General features: G+C 37.1%; 1 protein-coding gene across 1 annotated transcript; it reads left to right on the forward strand.

Moving 5' to 3' along the window:
- Positions 1–203: 203 nt before the first annotated feature.
- pkib (protein kinase (cAMP-dependent, catalytic) inhibitor beta) lies at positions 204–22,975 on the forward strand. Its single transcript, XM_057352998.1, has 3 exons — positions 204–359; positions 19,108–19,276; positions 21,874–22,975. The coding sequence occupies exons 2-3, from the start codon at positions 19,132–19,134 to the stop codon at positions 21,957–21,959; spliced, it is 231 nt and encodes a 76-aa protein (XP_057208981.1). The 5' UTR covers positions 204–359; positions 19,108–19,131; the 3' UTR covers positions 21,960–22,975.
- Positions 22,976–23,180: the final 205 nt, after the last annotated feature.

The following is a 23,180-nucleotide window of genomic DNA, read 5'->3' on the forward strand; positions in this document are numbered from 1 at the left end:
GTTTATTTATGTATAATATAAAGTTAAAGAATACCATTTTTAAATGTACAAATTTAAAAATAAGAGACATCTTATATGCTAAGTGAAATAAAAGGCGAGATCTACTCTTCAGCACAAAACAAACGAACGTATGCTTCTGTTTTTCTGGTTGCGTTTGAGTACCAGCGTCTGGCGCAGCGCGCTCTCGTGTGATGTCAGCGGCGCGCGGGGCAGATCTACTGCTCTCTCGCGGTGGACAGTGTCAGAGCGAAGGAGAGTCACGACGAAGATGGTCTCAATAAGCGGAGTTCCCTTCTCGGATAGCCTTTGTTGGTACTGATTCGGAGTGGACTCCTGGATAACTCGGATTCGGATTCGGAGTGAGTACAGCGGCTGACGCGCGCTATAGGGATGCGGTGAGAGGTTACAAAGCAGTAATACGCGCTCTGTTTGTGGAGAGCGTCATATGCGCTTTGAAGTTGTGCCCTGCTGTATCCAGATGCGCACGGATGCGTTACAGCTGTACATTTAATAATACGCGTATATGTGAATGAAACGCAATACCGCGACAATAAGGGAAATGGATAAAAACACGTGTTTTGGATGGCAGTTAAACGATCTCTGTTTTCATATGGAAAATCTATTGTTCTCATTCGAGCGTAATTTGCAGTTCATGTAGGAAATGGTCATGCAATATAGCCTACCTGTCCAGTTCACTAAGCAACAGACTGTATGTTATCTAAAACCACCTTGATGAAAGATTGTCATAAACGAAGGATAATCGTTTCAGGGACGGGTTATGCCAGAACAAGTCTTTACTGAACTACAATACGGTTTAAATTGCATTTATTTTATTTCATAATTTATGTTTGGTGTATACTGTATGTAATCTCTCTGACCTTGAATTGGGATGAAATCTGAAAATACATTTGCATATAAATGGATCATTTAATAATAACTGATGTAGTTTCATATTTATCTGTTGATTATAACAGTATGCTTATTTGATTAAAAATCGTATTATACAGTGCTCCCTATGTTTTTTATGCTTAATTTCAGCAAATCTGCTTCATAGTTGTAAAGTCTTGCATCTTAGCTATATATATGCAATTGTATATTATTTAGTGCATCACATCTTTCTTTGGCGGAAAAGGGAATAAAGTTCAAATTAAACTTTTATTAAGGCAATTTCGTAACTCTTTAATTTATTTCCTTTTTAATTTCACAAGCACAGTCTACATGCCTCCAAGATATGCAAATCATATAGTGTGACATTTACAGTCATTTGCTGTTGTTACATGCAAAAAAATCGAACACTGATGTTAACGTAAGTTAAAATGTTAAAAGTTGCCTATGAGGTACAGCATTTCATTATGTTTCCAACTCCCAAAAGAGGCATTTATGCAAGTGGACACAGTGTCCTTTCCATTATAGCGCCAACATTTTGTTCTGGTGTAAGGGTCTTTTCCCATCGTTACTGAAGATGCTATTTTTGTATATTTTATTGGGGTTGCTGGTAATAAAAGGCTGGCATGTTTATGGTGTGTGATAATAGAGGGGTCTCCAGCGAGGTTAAATCACACATGAAATTACACATTGATAGGGCCAATCTTTCCTCAGAACAGCTTAATGACCCTCGCGAGATTTATTGACAGAGGGCAGGATGTTGTTTCCAAAGCCTGTTATTTTATTATCAGCCCATTGATATAATGTTATCTGCATTGTAAAAGTACCCTCAGAAAAAGCAGGATTTAAAAGAATAGTTCACCCAGAATTTAAAAATTTCATCAATTTCTGTGCCAGTCGTGGTCATCGTTCATGTTCATTGAATGAAAAGGGTGGAATTTGGATATCAGCTATACATAACTTTCTTTTTGTTTGACAGAAGATAGAAATTCAGAAGGGTTTCAAATGTTATAAAGGTGGGTTCACACTTTTGCATGAAAGCTATCCAACTAAGATTTCTCATTCCTTGTGTACGAATTAAGCTGAAGTCAAATGGGATGGAAAACAGGCAGATGTTTTCATTTACGAAACGCCATCAGACCTCATGATTAAGAAGCTGACCCTACATATGTCAATCTAAACAGCAGAATGTTCCTCGACCACAAAACGATGTTTGTCTGTTGTGTGTTGGTACAGTAAGAGCATCTCCTGCTGGGTGCCACCCATGGAGAATCTATTTTTAATTGGCCTTGTTGATGATAACAGAAACTTTGCAGCAAAGTCTGCTGGCCGGTGAAGTTCATTGTGCTCATGGGACTATATCATTTGGCTCAGTTTATTTTCTCCATTAGTACTAGCGCTGCATTCGCACTTGCTTCTGTGTTTTCACGCTTGTGTCACAAGCAGCAGTTAGAACAGAAATGCAGATTTGATGCCCAGATTTATTTTATTTCTTTAGGCTATATGTGTACATATGTGTGCAAAGCTATTGTCTTTACAGAATGCTGTTGGTTTAGATTATTTAGATCCTTTACTATTTAGCTCATGTTGTTGTGATAGTGACAGAGTATGTTAATAGCATTTTGCACTGGTTTTATATCAAAAGCATTGAATTTGAATACTAAAGGAATAGTTCACCTTCAAAACGAAAATTCTGTTATCATTTACTCACCCTGTTGTCATTTTAAACCTGTGTGTTATTCTTTTTTCTGCAAAACGCAAAAGAAGATATTTTGAAACATGTTGGTAACCAAAAACCGTTGGTCCCCATTGACTTCTATTGTATGAAAACAAAACCAATGCAAGACCAACGGTTTTCTGTTACCACGTTTTTCAAAATATCTTCTTTTGTGTTCTGCAGAAGAAAGTCATACAGGTTTGAAATGACAAGAGTTTAGAACTCTTGCGAGGCAAAACTGAGCAATGATGCAATACCAGTCAAAGGCAGCTTGTGATTTGATTGATATTTTTGTCAGCTTTTCTGTTTAGTTTTGTTTGTTTTTTATGAACAGTTTTCAGACATTTCAGACACTGCCAAAAGATTTTTAACATGGCTCTCTGGAATTCTTAGTTCTAATTGGTCAAATATTCTTCTATATAATAACAGCTAAACCGCACATTATTTTAACCGTTGTCCCCAAACACTCTCACTGCACTAGTTTAATGCCTCTTGTAGTACTTTGTGATCTTTTTATTCTCGCGTTATAAAATTATTTCAGCTCAAATCAGTGTGTCAGGTCGATTTATTTTGTTATTTGGTGGTGCGTTGAGCAGGTGGTATGCTATAAACTGGTCATTATACAATGATTCTACATGGTCTTATATAAATGAAAAAAGTAAAAAGTGAAAATATAACAAACTACTGATCAATGGTAGGTCCAATTCATATATATGTCCTATATATGTAGAGTATAACCCCTTTGTAGTTTTTTTTAAATTAGGTGCTTCAAAAGATTAGACGATATGCAACAGATCAAAACTTAGCCTTGAGGAACTGTGTCATCTCTCGCTCTCTCTCTCTCTCTCTCTCTCTCTTTTAACAGCTGATATTCATTCTGTTCAGCCCCTTAGAGTATCATCAAGGCTATAGTGAAACCCATGACAGCTTCTGTTCTAGTGTTTCACTGGCAAAATCTCAAGAGAGCTCAACTCTCCATTCATTTCTTCATGCGGACTGTCACAAACAATCACATTATGTAATTGGTTAAATGAATAGTTTGCACACAAACAAGAATTCTGTCATCCTTATCCAACTCCTAATCCAAAACCTGTATATGCCTTTTTCTTTTGAAGTACACAAAAGAAGATATTTTGTGAAATGTCTCTGTGGTTTTGTGTCCATACAATGGAAGTCAATGGTGGCCAATGATGTCTGGTTACCAAAATTCTTCAAAATATCTTCTCTTGGATTCTGCAGAGGAAGAAAGGTGATGCAATTTTGGAAGGAGATAAGTATAAGTAAATGATGAAAGAATGATGAAAAAATTGGAAGAATAAGAATCCCTTTTAAACTGTTGCCTACACAGTGCTGCAGTATAGCTATTGAGAGATATAACGCATGATGTTCATAAAAAAGCAAAATGCATTGCAGCATATTTTCGTATATTTATAGTTTAAGGTTTAGTCCCTTGCTAATGTAATATAATTGCTTTGTGAGGTAATGGTAAAACTTTGCAATAATAAAGTCTGCTTTGCAGATTCCCAACATGGAATTGTTGGTTCAACCAACGGCGTGAGAATACTGTGACGTTGATGGATCAGAGGTGGTTTGCACCGGCACATTCGCTAATGACGTGTGGGCTATTGTGCATCTCGCCGTATGTGGTCCATCATGGTGTTCCTCTTCAGGGTGAGGTCTTAAAGACCACACAGCGTCCTGGAGATACGGCTTAATCTGTACTTTAGCAAGGCTCGTGTAAAGTCTAAAAGCAGAGGGTTATAAAGTGCACACGGTCCTGCTGTTATCTGTCATCTTAAATATGCGGATTTGACACGGTCATCGTCGGAGCTAAAAATAAACGGCATCAATCCAGGGAAAGAGGCTTGCTTGCCTCTGTCCTCTGCTACACTGTAAAAAAAATCCCGTAAAAAAACAGATAAAGTACTGGCAGAAAATTACCAGTACATTTTCCTTTATTTTACGGACATTTCCATTAATGCTAAAATGCAAATGAATGCAGTGCAAAATGTAAAATACAGGTAAAACAACTGTAAAAATGAACACAGAAAATTCCTTCATATTAATACAGTATATTGTGCCCTATTTTTACAGCTTTTTTTTAGAGTGTACCTGACAAAACGTCTTGCACAACAGCAGCCTCTTTTATTTGTCTGCACTTAGCCGTCTGTACCATATGTCAGATAAATAAAACAGATTGTGACATGTTGTGAAGCTTTACAACTCGAATAAAACCTTTGCTTGCACCGACTCAGTTGTCTGTGATGGGAATATAAGAGGACACATTCATAATGCCTCGCTATCGATCTTACACTGGAACCCTCAGAGATGTGAATTATTTATGAATGGGATCTTCATGCATCGTACGATGTGTGTGCTGTAAACCTACATTGTGTGGATTCGTGTAAGGAGAAGTGTAGTAAAAGTCAGATCAATGCTGCCTTAAGAAAGGCTTGTCCTGCGTTTGACATTTAGTTTTGGCGGAAAACACTGCAGGTCGAATCGGAACGTCTGGCATTTACACAGTTCTTCACATCCCGCAGCCTTTGCATGTTTGCATTGGACTTATTTTATTTTGCTTTTCAGCTATGACGAAAGTCACTCCAAAAATGTGACCACATCTACGCCTGGTGAGTTCGTGAACCCTATCATTACCGTTACATTGACTCATTAAGCAGGTGCTTTTGTTCAAATGAGAATCATCACAAGCCACTTATTATGTAAAAGTCAACAATGTTCAGACTAAAGCAATGCTGAGATTCAAATGTTTGGAGGAACTAATGTGATAATGCATTAAAGTGTCTTCAGTAGTTTATTAAGAAGTGTTTCTGTTTATGGGAGTGGTTCAATAAATTGTTTGCAGAAGACTTCTTCAGCTATTTCTTGAAGGTTGTGATGGTGTCAGTAGATCAGATGAAGCTTGGAACGTCACAGAGGAGCCAGCAAGATGCCGCCAAAGCTTTTTATAATATGGGCTGTTTGGGTTTTTAACTGCTGTACTGCTATCTAAGTTTAGGATTTAGTAGCTGTTGCACTTATAATTGTGTATCTTGGGAGTCATCTGCTTATATTTCACCTCTATCGGTGCAGTTTTAGAGCTTTAAATCACAGGCTGAGGTTGTGAAGGTGTCACTTCCTTATGGTGGGTTGTTATTGATCAGTTTTAGTTTATCTCCACGCTTTCTCTTCGTGCCCTTCATTATACAGCCTGTCATAAATCTTTAAAAGGTTTGTCACAGCCTCAGACACACCGTTTCCAGCCAATAATAAGGCACATAGAAAAACACTTATCCTGATAAGACAGAAAATTAAAAACTCCCTTGGACTCATTTGGGTACTTGAGAGAATTTGTTAAGCTAAGCATACAGTATATTGATTGGCTAAATAGAGCTTTAGGTAAATGCACTCGGATTGATTTAATTTTGTTGAAGGGCTCGTTGCTTTGATGTTAATCTGTTTTGAAAGCAAAGGGAGTACATCACTTTATTGCTGCTGCTGTATTAGCATATAGTTTATTTTGGAGTCACCAAGTTTGGTTGAACTTGGAAAGATTGTAGAAAGCCAATGAGATGTCAGTCAAATGGCTCTTTTTGTTTAAGTTGGCGGTTTAAAATCATTGATAAGGTTTCTTGAGCGTTTTCAGGAAACCAGGAAAACATATGGTCGCTGTCCTTACAAAACCTCGTACGTCCAAATTCAGGAAATTATTTTTCAGGAAATGTTTAAGCGATTAATAGTTTGTTGTCAAAGTTGACACTTTTTAATACTTTCTATTGGTTAGATATTTGCACAAAATAAAAACTGTGACAAACATAAAGGGTGGCTAATGATAATGATTTATGAGATAAAAAAATAAGAAATATGGAGATACAAGGTTTCAGAAGGACAGCAGCAATATGCTAGGTTGTTTCAGCCCATGGTTGGGTCAAATATGGACTTTGGGATTGTCTGTATTTTGCCCAGTAACCCAGCATTTTTATAGTGTGAATGGGATTGCTAAAGTGTACTGAGTATTTTTTTCATTTACATAAACCTTTATTTGTATATATGAGACATGTTACAATTGTAAAAGCACACCGTCTCAGTATTATGTTTGTCTTTGAAAGCCTCACAAAAACCATCTGAAAAAAGAATCTGATAAATGCAACTTTGCCCTTCTTTGGTATTTCAGCAGCATCCAGCCCACGTTGATGGTGCGTCACTGAGTGAGATCTTTGTTTGAGGAGGCACACAGCCAATGGGAAAAGTGTCCTCTGGGGAGTCACAGTGCAGGGAACCAGGGGTTTGCCTTTTAAACATGAGACGATGAATCACATGTAATCTGTGCTTTGTTCTTCCATCCAACACGTATGGGCTTTGCCCCCAGCTGCCGGCATCCGCTATAAATAGGAATAGATTGAAACCTTTTTGTTGGGCTAACCTCCCGTTCATCTTCAAATCACTGCTGCTGAGTATGTATCTGATCCTCTCTGCGTGATTGGATGTGACTTGGCTCATGTTATTTTTGGCCACACATGTGATTCGATGCAGTAAACAGCTCTGATGACTAGGGGAATAGCTGGCGACATCTTTACAATGCTGCACTAATTGGCTTTGTTCTCCAAACACAGATGTGTCGTGAAGGCGTTGTATCGTGTGAATGAGTGTTGGGTTAAATGAATTGGATCAGACCTCATGTAGACCTTTTTGAAGGTGTTTAATTACAACGTACAGAGAAATTTGGTGTGTTCGAGGTCCACGGATGTGACATTTTCTGTCGAAACTTGAAATATAAATTCTCAAAGAATGTATTTATTATCAATATATAGAACCATCTGTTTATGTTTTACTAAACCCCTTATGATGGAATCCAGACATCAGAAAAATATCAGTCTACACTCTTAAAAATAAAGGTGCTTAAAAGGTTCTTCACAGCGATGCCATAGAAGAACCATTTTTGGTTCCACAAGGAGCCATTCAGCCAAAGGTTCTTTAACCATCTCTTTCTTACTTTTTTATCATCTGAAGAACCTTTTTTTCGCCACAGAGAACCTTTTGTGAAACAGAAAGGTTCTGCAGATGTTAAAGGTTCTTCATGGAACCAAAAAGTTCTTCTATGGCATCGAAGAACCTTTTGAAGCACCTTTTATTAAGAGTGTATGCACAAGTTTTCTATTTAAAAAAGAGATGAATTCATGCGTTCGATATGACAAAAGATTTTAAAACACATACTTTGTAGAATTTCTGTGAATTAAAACCAATAGAACCAGAACCAATATTACCCAACAAATGGAGAATGCATGGCTCTTCATAGAACATATGATAGATATTTATTTTCATTTTCATTTGCCAATTTATAAGGAATATGGACCATAATGGATGTGACAATTCACTTGGAAAATTGTGCTTTAATACCACAAAAAGATTCTTTAAAAACTTTGAGAGACTTATGGGTATTTAAGCCACCAAATATTAACTTTTGACTTATCAGTATGGTGAAAACCTTTGGTAAAAAAAAAACTTCATCTTAAAGGGACAGTTCACCCAAAAATAAAAATTCTGTCATCATTTACTCACCCTCGAGTTGTTCCAAATCTGTATAAATTTCCTTGTTCTAATGAACAGTTCTTGGCCACCATAGTAGGAAAAATAGCAATGGTATCAAAAGTGCCCCAGAACTGTTTGCTTTCTTGTGTTCAACAGAACAAAGGATTTATAAAGCAATTTTCCCACTATTGTAGTCAATGGTGGCCAAGAACTGTTTGGTTACAAGCATTCTTTCAAATATATTTCTCTGTGTTCATCAGAACAAAGAAATGTATATAGATTTGAGGGTGAGTAAATGAAGACAGAATTTTCATTTTTGGGTGAACTGTTCTTTTAAGATTGACATTTGCGTGGAATTGCCCACATGCTGCTATGGAATCCAAACTTCCTGCAGTCAGTCATTGTGCAGGTCCGGCTATATGAGACTAGGTCTGGCACAACTGGAGATATTTAATAATTTAGGACTAATATACAGTAGTACAGAACATGCAGAAATAAAATCCCCTTCCTTCTGCAGAAATGTGTATTGTGGGTAACATATTTCAATTGAATCGCTCATGGCAGGATTAGTTCTTGCTGAAGCTGAAAATTTTGAATAACTCTCTTTGTATGTCCCATATTCCCAGAGTTGCGATTCTAAAACTGAACAAACAAACAACAGAGAACTAGAGCTTCACTTCAGCCAATGACACGGGAGGAACAATGCCCAGATTAACACCATGCATCAAACACTTCTGAAGATGCTTATAAATCTCTTACACTCAAAAACTAGTGTTCTTAAGATTTGTGCTGCTGTTATTCCTAAAGAATAAAGTGGAGTATGTTGAACCGCAGGCTTATATGAATATTCGGTGAGAAAACATTTTAATTAGTCACGACAGCCAGCGGTTCCAAACCACATTATTTCACACTGTGTGAATCATGTATATTTTTATGGCCACTCCCCTGGTATGTGTACAGATGGAAGAATTCGGTTAGCTTTCCAATAATGTGGCGATAAAGTCGCAGCTTTGTTCTAAAGCTTAGCAAGCTGTCCACTTCATTAGACAACACTTCAGGCATCGCAGGCGTGCACTCAACGAACGAGGACCGTTCCAAGACAGTCATTTTATACTGCCTTCTAACCTACCTCAATTTGGCCAAACTTAAAGAGATTTGTTTACAGAGATGCAATCCCATAATGCATTGCAAACCCAAGACGATGGCGATGAATGTTGATTAAAAATGTAGTGCATTCATTATTGATACTTATTGATATAAAATATTTACCAACAGGTTTACCCAAAAGACCAACAGACTGTACTTGTTCACAAGGCAGACAGGAAGTTGACCTGAAAAATGACATATTAGCTAATTGGCTTCCAAACCAGATTCTCCACAGGGAGTAGCTGTCTACGCTTTATTGTACAGTATCTGTTTCTAAAATGTACAACAGAACAGTGTGATCATGGTGTTTTTAAACCAGTATGCATTCTGGACAGCGATGTACAAATAAAAAAGATTTTGTTAAGACCACGCAAACTCAACTTGAGAAAATTGTTTTCGTGCTTCAGAATTCATTTCAAGGATCCTGAGCAATATTGTTAGCAAACAGGAATAACACAGTGTGCCTTCAAAGAGGCATTTTGGCCATTATTTACACACGGCGGTCATATTTTTACAGCTGTATGATGGTGACGGCAATGAAAAGTGGAGGTGGAATCTACTCAGCTGAATTTATGGCGCACATTCCCCACAAAGTTATGAGGTTGTGACCTTAAAGTCCCCGTGAACCAGAAGTTGCGATCGTTTTTACTTCTGTATTTTTTTGACGCATTTCCGAGTGAAATGGAATTTTGAATGAGAAAAATTGTGGTCGTGGCTTTCGTCTTTCTCTGCGATTTGATTGGATGTATAAAAACAGCTGTTGCATTTTGAAACGGGACTGGCGGCAGACTGACAGTTAAACGGGAGGAGTTAACGGAGTTAACACCCTTTAAAACAAGGGTGGGCGGTATGACTAAAAACGTATTCTGCGAGTAATGCTGGGTTCACACCAAATGCGAACAATTGCGTTCCACATATTTTAAACCTTCGCGGAAGACGAGATTGACGCGCGTTCGCGGAAATTCGTAAGAATTACATTCATAAGAATGTAATTTGTTACATTCGCAGTACCTGCCGCGAGTTCGCGTCTATACGCGTCTTTGCATTGACTTTGTATGTAATTTACTCGCGAACCCAGTGTAACACTGGGTAAATTACATACAAAGTCAATGCAAAGACACGTACAGACGCGAACACGCGCCAGGCGGTCTGAATGACGCGAATCGGGCGGCGCGATTACCGCTAACGCACGTCAATATCGTCTTCCGCAAAGGTTGAAAATATTTGTCATAACGAACTTTTCCCGCGAGTAATAAAGAGCGTGTAAAGTAATTGTTCGCATTTGGTGTGAACGTAAACGTATGTCTAGCCAGTTTTATTTTGGGTTACCAGTAGAAGAACCGTTACGTGGCTAAACTTAAATTCGACAAAGTTACACGACCCATTCAGCAAATTGTTTATTTATTAAATTCAACGAATTGTTTATTTATTGCAATTTTTATACAATAAATGAATATAAATTGATTAAAATACAAATAGTTATATTATTAGCCACTAGCCAGACCGATCAAAAAACACAGACCAGAAGTTAACCTCGGGCCAGGTGCGTGCATCCGATTAAACCGTCTATACATTACGTCATTTAACTGCGGTAATTATGCTGTTTATATTGTTGGGATAAAATAAACACCTGTAAAGTATTTTTGGATACATTTTTTATCTCTGTATTGATTTAAAAACCGAATAATGGTCTATGAACATTAGCTGACTAACACAAACATGGACACCTTAGGGATATTTTCATTTGATTCTAGTTCATTTTTAAGTGGAACTTGACTGATGCAAACCAAATAATAAAATAATTTGTACAAGCGAATTATAAATCTGGAATGGGTGTAAAAATATCAGTGGTATCTGTTCTGCTATATATTTACAGTAAATGATGTGAGCCGTTGCTTGGTAACAGAAGACAACTAATCTCTGTTGACATACGTGTAAGATAAAGCAGTCAAGCTAGCTGTGTGGTTCAAAAGTCCAAGACCATTTTACCTTAGCATATTTTTTTTATTTAAAATAACATTTTTCTAGTGAAAAGTAAAAAAAATGTTCATGTGATGCCACGTCCCCCTTTCGGTTTAATGAGATGATACACTCCAGCTCTCAATGATCCATGATATCCCAGCATGCTTTAAGAATGATCCAAAGCTTGTCTTGAGTGTTTCTGTGGGATGAAGGAAATCTGACCTTTTGTTCGCAGGAACTAAAGGTAAATGCCATCATACCACCCAGGCCTATAAGACGCTTAGTGTATGATGCACAGTGGCAAGTGTCTTTAAGGCAGAAATATGAAGTCTCTATAATGACTATACTGTTACAGATCTACTACTCGCTCCTCATCCACTTATCTGTGTCAATATAAGCCTCCTGAGAACAGAAACGCGTACTGAGTCCTGAGACCCGTAGTAAGCTTGTTCAGAGGTCAGCATCCATGCTTGAGAAGCTGCTTGGGTTTTATCTGTTCCACAGCAGGATTGGCACTGTTACCCAAATCAATGTTCTATTAGCTCGGCTGCTCTAGGTCGTTGATGGTTATGTCCAATGCAATGATGGTTTATGGTCCTGCGAGGCCTCAGGGCAGCATCCTCTTGAAAACCCAACCCTCCTCTCTCTGCTCTGCGTTTCACCCATGAATTACAGCAGGTAACTTTATCGAAACAACTCTCTGCGCTTTGCATCCTTTCTGTTAGTGCATTCTGCTTTGCCTGTAAAATAGTCGTCTTGCCAGCTAGAGACCAAAAGAAATGAATGAAGTGTACGGTTAAGTTAATCAGGTATGTAAAAATAATAAAATGCAACCAAATGCACCCAATTTAAAATATATATATATATTTTTTAAAGGTTGCAAAAATGATGCACTGCAATTTTAAGTTTTACATTTTACAAAAACCTTTAGTTGGCTTTTGTTGGTTTGGCTTAAATTTATAGGTTGGTTTACACAATATTTTAAGCTGTTATTCCAGTTATTTGTACCATAAAATAAATCATTATAAAGCTTTATAAATGTAAGATCGTTTGGTTTTTAGAAAACAAGCATTGTTGCAATTGTCTAGCTTCCATGTTATTTGTATTGTAATATTTTAGTGTATTTTTATATTATTAGCACACAAGCAAGCACATTCACATATCTACTGAATATAATTTTGCAATTGCGGGTGGAGCCCTGTCAGTCATGCTGTATGGCCCCCTTTATAATCTATCCTTGGTCCCATGTTAGATGTCACAACAATAGATGGATGTGGGTAATGAAGATCAAATGTAATATATTTTCTGCTGGTACATGCTTTGCAGATTCAATAATGATGATAAATGATGATTGCGGTCGTCTCGAAGCTGTTTGACGTATATTGATAACTTCCATTAGTAGTTTAAAGTGGCAGGATACTTCAGAAATAAAGCCTTTGTGTTCTCTTTATGGGATGTGAATGCAGTGTTTTTATTAGGATGTTATTCTGTCTTTGGCTTCTCAGGTGGTCCGCCTAAAAACTAACTTAAAATGAGTGATGCATTTGTGCTCCCCATGCAAATATTGACAATCCTCCCAAACCCAGTGATACAGTCCCTTCATTCTGTATGGTCAGCCTCAGGTCATTGTTCTTGGTAAATTGCTTGCTGTGTCCCTCCATTGTGTGACCTCGAAGAATCCAAGAAAGGACGAAATGCATGAAAATAAACGCGTCGGCACACTTTCAGCACCATCGAATTGCTTCCTCATAAGGCTTATCGCAGTAGCGCATTCATCCGTAGGTCATCTGCCACATTGTTCTGGGCTGTATTGATTGGCAGATAGTGTGCCATTAACGTCATTAGACAGGCTGAACAGATGAGTGAGTAAATAGACAAAACCTTTAAATGCTAGGAGCTGGGAGACTGGTGCATAGCACGCCTCGGCATCTCTTTCTCTCTCTCCGAGTCTGACTTTGTGATTTCGTTCGGTTTCCAAGACCACTGCAATTAGCCATTAAAAGCAATGCTTTTAAAAGTGTTTCTTACAGAATTCCATTTTTACAGCAGAGGAACAACACACCTCCAATGTCCAGCCATACAGGGCTTGAAAAAAAGAACCAAAGGGTTTTTTTTTGCACAAAAACATATAAAATCAATAGTTCTTGTTTGTGGGAAATGCTTTTTCTGTGCTTAAATTGAATAGCTGTCATAAACGTTAATCAATTGAATGTTAATTTTATTGATTTATATTCATAAGCCTTTATTCTAGTCACCCTGTAAAAAACTGAAATGCATTTTCAACAAGCAATCACAGCGGAAAAGTATGCTTCATTATGCAAATCAGGAGGTTAAATACTGATTTGATGTTGAGTGCACTTGATTATTATTTTAAATGCTTTGATCTGCCCGCACTTAAGTGAAGTACACTGCTAAACAGGAGTTTTGTTTGGTTAAAAGATGAAACATTTACAGTCGTACAAATCGAAGTAAAAATCTGCATAAAAACATTTTAGATTATTTTTAGTTTGTTACATTCATGTTTGTAAATAGTGGAAATCCATCTCTGCCATAACAGCGTCCTAAAAATAGACGTGTAATACATGGAGATTGAATTTAATTGCGAATGTTAACATTTACATTTTCGGGTTCCTTCTGTTTGTAGTGTTGTCAATGAGACGGAAGAACATTATATTTTCTTGAATTGAAGTACAGATTGACTGACAAAGGATGAACATTAGCTGTTAGCATAGAGAAAGGAAATTAGGAAGTGTTTGCTTTTTTTTTAAAGCTTGTTACTGAGCTGTACATGGATTAAGACTGGATTAACCTTGTTTGCGCTGACATTTACAGGAATGCTGTTTATATTTAGCATAGTTCTGTATGAATTTAACACCTGGGTTACATGCTGAATGGAAGCATTTTTTTGCTTGGCCCTGCAATTATGACATCATTTCCTGTCACACTAGACCTCTGTTACACCTCTTGTTATATCAATTGGATTTATTTATACTGTATATATAAAGGATTATATGTATGGATATAAAGCGGTGGAACAAAAATTAAAATACAATTTATTTTCAGTTTTTCTGAACTTACTATTTATAGGTATGCATTTAGCTAAACTGATCATTTTTGTTTCTGTGCAATATTTCAAACAATATTTCTCCCAAATACAAATACAAATATTGTTTCTATTTGCATTTATTTGCAGAAAATGAAACTGGAGAAACAGGTTTCAGACCTCAAATACTGCAAAGAAAAGTTCATATTCACTTTTAAGCAATACAACAGTCATATATACTGTATATATATATATATTAGGGCTGTCAAAAGATTAATCGCGAGTAATCGCATCCAGAATAAAAGTTTGTGTTTACATAATATATATCTCTGTACTGTGCATAATAATTTTGTATTTATTAACACATACACATCCATGCATATATTTAAGAAAAATCTAAAAAACAACAAATATTTATATATCATTTCAATTATTGGTAAATATAAATAAATACATGTAAATATTTCCTAAATATGTATACTTGTGCATGTGTTTGTATTTATAAATACAGAATGAATATGCACAGTAGACATATGTCCTTTATTCTGGATGCAATTAATCACGATTAATCATTTGACAGCCCTAATATATATATATATTTGGGAAAAGTTCAAAATTATTTGATGATGTGTCTGTCATGCTGTCGGATGATTTTATGTCACTCTTGAGGTTTGATTTTGTTGAAATGTAACAGACACTCAACTGGAATGACCACAATACATCTAGAAATGCTGAATAAACGAAAATTTGGAACGGTCTCTTAATTTTTTGGATGGATTTGGAGCTACACTACTCTGTATTGTCAATTTAATTTACTCAGGTAGTTGTGCTTCTCTAGGACATGAGTCATGACTCAAGAGGTGTTTTGGACTGTTTGACCAGACCTCTCTGAGAAACCATACTGTGACTGGTAAACATGTTAATTGTCTCTACTGAGACGGGAACAGGTGTGTATGCTGCAAGCTCTGTTGCAGAGATCAGTCCAGGGCACGACCTTGTGGAATGTTTGGCGTCCCCTGTGCTCATTTTTGTCACCGGGCGCCCGTGCATTGGCTCAGGTGGTAAACCTTTCCTCAATTGAGAAAACTGCCACGAAGCAGAGCATCTTTGGCCCAGGCTTGGATCTTGCCGTTTGCTCTGTTGTCCGGGAGCCTTGGACTCCCAGAACAGCCAGAGGTTTAGTTGCATAATGGAGTCAAGAGGGCTCAAGCAACCAATGAAAACACTGCAGCTCCCCATGCACACGATATCTCACCCAAAACCCATCAACGGCATGCTGAGATGTTATTCTGTGGTGGTTTCTTTCAGGGTGGTTGGACCAGCCAGCTGGCATCTTCTGCAAGGAAAAAAACATCAATTATCAGTGCTGGTGGCCCGCTGGCGGGTGATGTCATTTCCAGCCGTAGGGTCTCCGATAGTGTGTCATCGCTTGGCTTTGTGCACAGAGCTGGCTTACACATTGTAGAAGAGATTGTAGTGACATTCATTGTCAAGATGTGCATCGATTTTAGTGCCGTCTGATCCCAGGAACTAAAGCAGACGGACCGGAGCATTTCTGCCACAGGTGAAGCTATAAATAGATGCAGCCGTATTTATGATCAAGCACCATCTGTTGTTTAGTCACCATTAGTGTTGTGGTTAGACAACAGGTTAAAGGGATAGTTCACCCAATTCTTTCATCATTTACTCATCATGTCATTTCAAACCTGTGCGACTTTCTTTCTTCTGCAGAACACTAAAAAAAATATTTTGAAGAATGTGGGTGCCCCAACAACATTGGGCCCCATTTACTTCCACTGTATGGACACAAAACCACTGAGACATTTCTCAAAATATCTTCTTTTGTGTTTCACATATAATCATATACAGATTTTGAACAACATGAGGGTGAATAGATGACAAAACTGTCCCTTTAAGGTTTTGGGTTCAGTGGACAAGTGTGTAACATTGTCAATGTTAAAAGTATTCTTGTCACACTCAGGGAGAGTAACATTTGAAAAGAGCTGAGATACAGTTTGATTTCTGTAGCATTAATTAATCATGACAGCGTGTGTTTACGGGAGTGAAAACAAGAATGTGGCAACAGTTGCTATGGACGGGAAATCTAAGGTGCACTGGACTCAAATTCACTAATGCACAACAGATCTATAATTATCAATATCAATAGCAAAACAAAGACAGTGTTACAAATGTGGAAAAATCTGTGAGTTGCCCTCTGCTGGTCAGAATGTGTAACGATATGTCATCTTAAATCAATCTGAATGGATTTCATTAGCAAAAGTGATGTTTTGATTCTGGTAGAGGAGGCGAGAGAGGCAGCGTTGGAAATTGATGGGAAAATGTAATGATTAAACTGCAGTAGAGCCATCTAATTTATAATAATGGATTCGGTCGGGTAGGCTGTATGGATTTTGTTTGTATTTACTCTGGAATAAAGGTTTTTTTTGTTTACTGTATGTATGTTTGTGTGTGATATATATATATATATATATATATACACTCACCTAAAGGATTATTAGGAACACCTGTTCAATTTCTCATTAATGCAATTATCTAATCAACCAATCACATGGCAGTTGCTTCAATGCATTTAGGGGTGTGGTCCTGGTCAAGACAATCTCCTGAACTCCAAACTGAATGTCAGAATGGGAAAGAAAGGTGATTTAAGCAATTTTGAGCGTGGCATGGTTGTTGGTGCCAGACGGGCCGGTCTGAGTATTTCACAATCTGCTCAGTTACTGGGATTTTCACGCACAACCATTTCTAGGGTTTACAAAGAATGGTGTGAAAAGGGAAAAACATCCAGTATGCGGCAGTCCTGTGGGCGAAAATGCCTTGTTGATGCTAGAGGTCAGAGGAGAATGGGCCGACTGATTCAAGCTGATAGAAGAGCAACTTTGACTGAAATAACCACTCGTTACAACCGAGGTATGCAGCAAAGCATTTGTGAAGCCACAACACGCACAACCTTGAGGCAGATGGGCTACAACAGCAGAAGACCCCACCGGGTACCACTCATCTCCACTACAAATAGGAAAAAGAGGCTACAATTTGCACGAGCTCACCAAAATTGGACAGTTGAAGACTGGAAAAATGTTGCCTGGTCTGATGAGTCTCGATTTCTGTTGAGACATTCAAATGGTAGAGTCAGAATTTGGCGTAAACAGAATGAGAACATGGATCCATCATGCCTTGTTACCACTGTGCAGGCTGGTGGTGGTGGTGTAATGGTGTGGGGGATGTTTTCTTGGCACACTTTAGGCCCCTTAGTGCCAATTGGGCATCGTTTAAATGCCACGGCCTACCTGAGCATTGTTTCTGACCATGTCCATCCCTTTATGACCACCATGTACCCATCCTCTAATGGCTACTTCCAGCAGGATAATGCACCATGTCACAAAGCTCGAATCATTTCAAATTGGTTTCTTGAACATGACAATGAGTTCACTGTACTAGAATGGCCCCCACAGTCACCAGATCTCAACCCGATAGAACATCTTTGGGATGTGGTGGAACGGGAGCTTCGTGCCCTGGATGTGCATCCCACAAATCTCCATCAACTGCAAGATGCTATCCTATCAATATGGGCCAACATTTCTAAAGAATGCTTTCAGCACCTTGTTGAATCAATGCCACGTAGAATTAAGGCAGTTCTGAAGGCGAAAGGGGGTCAAACACCGTATTAGTATGGTGTTCCTAATAATCCTTTAGGTGAGTGTATATATATATATATAAATTATGAGTATATTGTAGAATCGCTTTATTGGTTTTCATATATGACACTGTATATAAACTGCCACAGATAATACTAAAAGCTAAAATCGCTAAAAGCTAAAATAGTTTTTGAGTAGTTGACAAATAAATGTGTAAATGTATGGTTTGACAGCAAAAATTAAGAAAAAAAATAACAATGAAGAGAAATCTCCTTATGCTATTTTATATTATAAATATTAATAATATAAAAATAACATATTAACAGTTTGTTTTCTACTTTTTTGCTACAGTATGTCACACCATAGGACACATGTATGGTATATTTGTCAACTACCCTTCTGTAATTTTGCATTCTTATCTGATAAGGCTTAGAAGCATAAAAGACCCATTGGTTGTGCGATTTGTCAGTCAAATCTGCAACCACATTTACATTTACATGCACTTTCTGGTGGTGTTTCATACAGAGGTCTTACACATGCACAGTCAGGACTGATTCAACGAACGTCACTCCAAACACTCGAAATAAAGGCCAGCCAAGTGGGTCTGCTGTTTGAAGGCTATGCCAAGCAGTTTGGAAACTCTTGAGCTGCCAACACAATGAATGTTATTTGCAATCCACATTGACACAGTGTATATCTCAGTAGGGATGCTGGCCAGATTTCAATCCATCACGTAAAGTGTGGTGGAAGGAATGTTGGGACTTTAAATAAAAGTGCAATGAGGAATTAGAGGAAGCCGAAGGGCTGTTTTTGTGCGAGCTCGGGTGTCGTGGGTGGCGAGCAGGTACAGAAACTTGTAGATGTGTCTTTGCAGATGTGACTATGACGGAGGACAGAGTAAATCAATCGCTCCATAGTGCTTGCTCACTCGGTCGGCATATGGTCATTGCCTAGGGTGATGCTATCTCACGCTTACATAGTTTGCCATCACTGTTGGTTTTAAGTTGATGTACAAAATCATGCAAGTTTAAAATGACGTGAGGTTGACTAATGATTTTTAGGATGTTTATTGTAGGTGAACCATGCAAAACATAAGATAACGAAAATGGAAACTACTTATTGTTATCTAGACATCTAGAAGTGTGTTTTAATCCGGCTGTCTTTCTTTTTTGCAGATGATGTTATGAAGACCGCCAGAGATGACTGATGTGGAACCTGTCGTCTCCGACTTTGCAGCCACGGGCAGGACTGGCCGGAGGAATGCATTGCCAGACATTTTAGGTTCCACGGCTGGTCGTGGAGCCGATGACCTGCCTAATAAACTAGCCGAGCTTTCGGTAGGAGGTACGTCATGTGCTGGTCATATCTTCTGATCAGACAGGCTTGTTGCAGAGTGACTCCAAAAAGTATGACACAATTAAAAATGTTTGAATGTTGGTGTATTGAAGGAGTAGTTCACTTTCAAAATAAATGTTCATGATAATTTACTCACCCCCATGTCATCCAAGATGTTTATGTATTTGTTTCTTTAGTCGAAAAGAAATTAAGGTTTTTGATGAAAACATTCCAGGATTTTTCTCCATGTAGTGCACTTCAATGGACTCCAAACGGTACGTAATACGTAATTACGTTGAAAACTGGCACGTTCAACTTGTAAACACTGACTCGGTACTTCCGCCTACGTCAAGCGTGACCTTTTCAACAAAAGTACGTATTACGTGAAGTCATGAACGCACATCGCAGAACAGAGCAAGGCGAGCATTTGTGTTTATAAAGCATATACATTTTATTTATTTTTTGAAAACGACCGATCGTTTCGCTAGATAAGACCCTTATTCATCGTCTGATACCGTTTAAAGCCCTTTGAAGCTGCACTGAAACTGTAATTTTGACCTTCAGCCGTTTGGAGTCCATTGAAGTACACCATATGGAGAAAAATCCTGGAATGTTTTCATCAAAAACCTTAATTTCTTTTCGAGTAAAGAAACAAATACATAAACATCTTGGATGACATGGGGGTGAGTAAATGATCATGAACATTTATTTTGAAAGTGAACTACTCCTTTAAATAGAAAAATAAATGCATAGGGATAGTTCACCCCAAAAAAGAAAATTATTTTGTGTTCCACAGAAAAAACGTCATGTACAGATTTGAATGGCATGAAGGTGAAAAATAATTTGGTGGGGTATCCCTTTAAGGAGAATTGACCTTATATATCCACCTAAAATGAAGTGTAATACTGCTTTAAATTATTGTTGTTAAAAAAATGAAAACGTTTTCTGTTTAATTTAATTGCGTTTTTGTTTTTCTGAGCAAAAAATAAATTTTTCCATGATTTACAGAAGACGCTCACTAAAATTTCATTCAGTGTAACAATCTTGTCAGGCATATTTACAACAAAAATCAATTTATGACATATTAAAAGACTAATTACTTTCACCCCAAATGCTAATTAGTTGTAATTTTACATTTTTTAAACATTGCCACAATCCCAGGTTTTGCCCATTTGTCAATAAGATTTTTTAACTTATTTAAAGCACAATAAAATGTAATATGCTCCCTTATTCTTTTATATATTTTAATATGTACAAGTCAGAACAAGCATGTTGAATTTGTACATAAATATTGTGTTACACTGAATGACAATGCAACCAAATTTTGACATTTTATTCTCCAAAAACTTAAAAACCATAAAGTAGACATTTTACTTATAAAGTGCTTTCTATGGACATAAAATCACTTTTGTAAAAATTTTTTGATGGGGACATCAAAGGGGTCTTTGACCCAAATGTGAAATATTTAACCACAGTTCTTTTTAAAGGGTAGAGAATTGATGGTAAAACTGAATGTTCTTGTCCACTTCTGACATGATGTTTAACGCTGTCACATGATCATTGTAAATGTTTCATGTGCAGTACAGAAAGCTGATATATGTCCAAACATACATGACACTTTCATTGATATATGGACTTGCTGTCTAGCAGATGTGATGTGATGATGTAACTTGGTCCTTTTGAGGGGTGAACGGGTTCTTCTGCCCTCTAGTGGTCATTTTTATGTGACCACTACAAAAGGTACAAAATGAGCTTCCTCTCATTTTGGGTTCTTTTAAACTTTATGTAGCATTAAATATGAAGTGTATGGTAATGAAGGTAACACAACTTTGTTGTTTATTTGAATAAATTATTTTATTCTAATACAACCAAAAATGCATAGAAGAATAAAAATCTATCAACAAATGAGGCATACATTGACTACATTTTGACAAGTTATTAATATGTGCAGAGTTTATTTGCCAAAACAGAAAACTCTAAATTTCTTTAAACATTCTTAAAAATTATGTTTTTTATCATCTTATCATGTGTTTATTGTGTTCGTTTGCTGTTTTGGAATTGGAATGCACAATAAAACGTGATTTTTGAAAATGTTAAAAACATTTCAACATTTGTTTTGGCAAATTGAGAAACAAACTCTTCGTTTGTTTCTCTCTTGTTTTATGTTAAGTCATTCTCATTGGGCTTGACTTAATATGCTTTGTGTATGCGTGTCATTTTTGCCAAGCCAACTTAAATTCTTCACCTATAGCTTCAGTTTACACTCCAAACACAACATGCATGCAAAATGTTTAATAAATCTCTTTTTTTATATTTGAATAAAGGGTAAAGTCATCAATTTGACCACTGTAGTTGTGTTCCTTATGTTTTGGAAAAGTGTGTTTAAAGGACTTTTCACCTAGAAATGTAAATTGTGTGAATACCTCCATATCGTTTTAAAGCAATATGACCTGCTTTCTTCTGTGAAATAATCTTGCAGGTTCAGGCAACAACACTTTAAAGTAACCATACAGGTTTTAACAACATAAGTTTTCATGTAAACTATTTCTATAATATTTAAAAACAATATATTGCATTCGAACACATTATGCTTCGTCTCCAAACAGATGATGGAGAACAGGGAGGAGAGAGCTCATCCTCATCCGATCCACCTAAAGAGACCACAGAGGAACAGAAGGGAGAGGGGTCATAATTCAACATGGACACAGCCGTGATCAGACCACAATCGAGACTCTCACGTGACCTGCCTCCACTCTTGCCCCATTGACCAAACAACTGTTACACTCTGTGCTATGCAACATCAAGACCACCTATGATTGGCAGTCAGATATGGACCAGTGAGAAACAACGGTTTCCTATGAGAACAATTCATATGAAGTTTTGTTTTTCAACTATTTACAAAGTTCATTTCGTACTTTGTTAAATTTGACTTCGCTTTCATCGTTTTCCTTAAAGGCCGGCTGTTTTGAGTGTCATGAAAACACTTTCTTTCCTATTTTAAAACTATATGTTTTCCATTTGAGTGTTTTTCTCTGAATGTTGATGCGTAGTGGCAAATTGTCTTTTATTGCACAAAAAAGTAAATACATTCCATTTGGTGATGTAAGTGACGTTTTTTTATCTTACAAAACTTGTCAGTCCTTGTACAGTAGGCCCACACCACATCGTCTGTGTTTTTTTTTTTATCGTAAAGATATGCATTGGTAACATTTTAGCCAGAGGAGATGAATCAGTGCTTAATAACATGAGACATATTTTCTTCTTGTAAATACAGAATTGTACATTATATTTGCTAGTTTTGTTTAAAAGCCTTCCATCGTGTGTATGTGTTACTTGCTGTTCGATGTTGCCGTACGCTGAATCGGAATGGTTAGTCGTCTGATGTATTTCTGCAAACATTTGTGGTTTCATTCGTTCATCATGTTAAAGTGCTTGTCACAGATATTTCTTAAATGTTGTTCATGGCGAAGGAAAAATTAATCGTGGAGAAGTGTCATTCCTTTTTTATCATTTTGAAAGCTCTCATGGTTCCATCAGATGCTGTGATTTATTCAGGGATAACTTTTTTTAAGCTGGTCATAATGCCTATGTCACTATTGTATGATGTAAGCCACAAATGAAATGCAGTTATGCTTAATGACAATAAATCCTGTGCTTAGTTTATGTAGTATTAGTTTTTTTGCCCAGCAGAGGGCACTAAAGGCATCTTTCACAACGTTCAAACGCACACACAAAACAATGTTAAATTCATGTAGATGCTCAATTTGATAAAACGTGATTTGTAAATATTGTACTGTATGACATATTATTATATGTCTAATATGTAGATAACTGGTTATTATTAATTACATTTATTTTATTTATAAATCAGTGCTGTGACTTTAAAGCAAACATGTCTACACTTCTTTCAACA

The sequence above is a fragment of the Triplophysa rosa genome, linkage group LG15 (genome assembly GCF_024868665.1).
Source record: "Triplophysa rosa linkage group LG15, Trosa_1v2, whole genome shotgun sequence".
NCBI lineage: Eukaryota > Metazoa > Chordata > Actinopteri > Cypriniformes > Nemacheilidae > Triplophysa > Triplophysa rosa.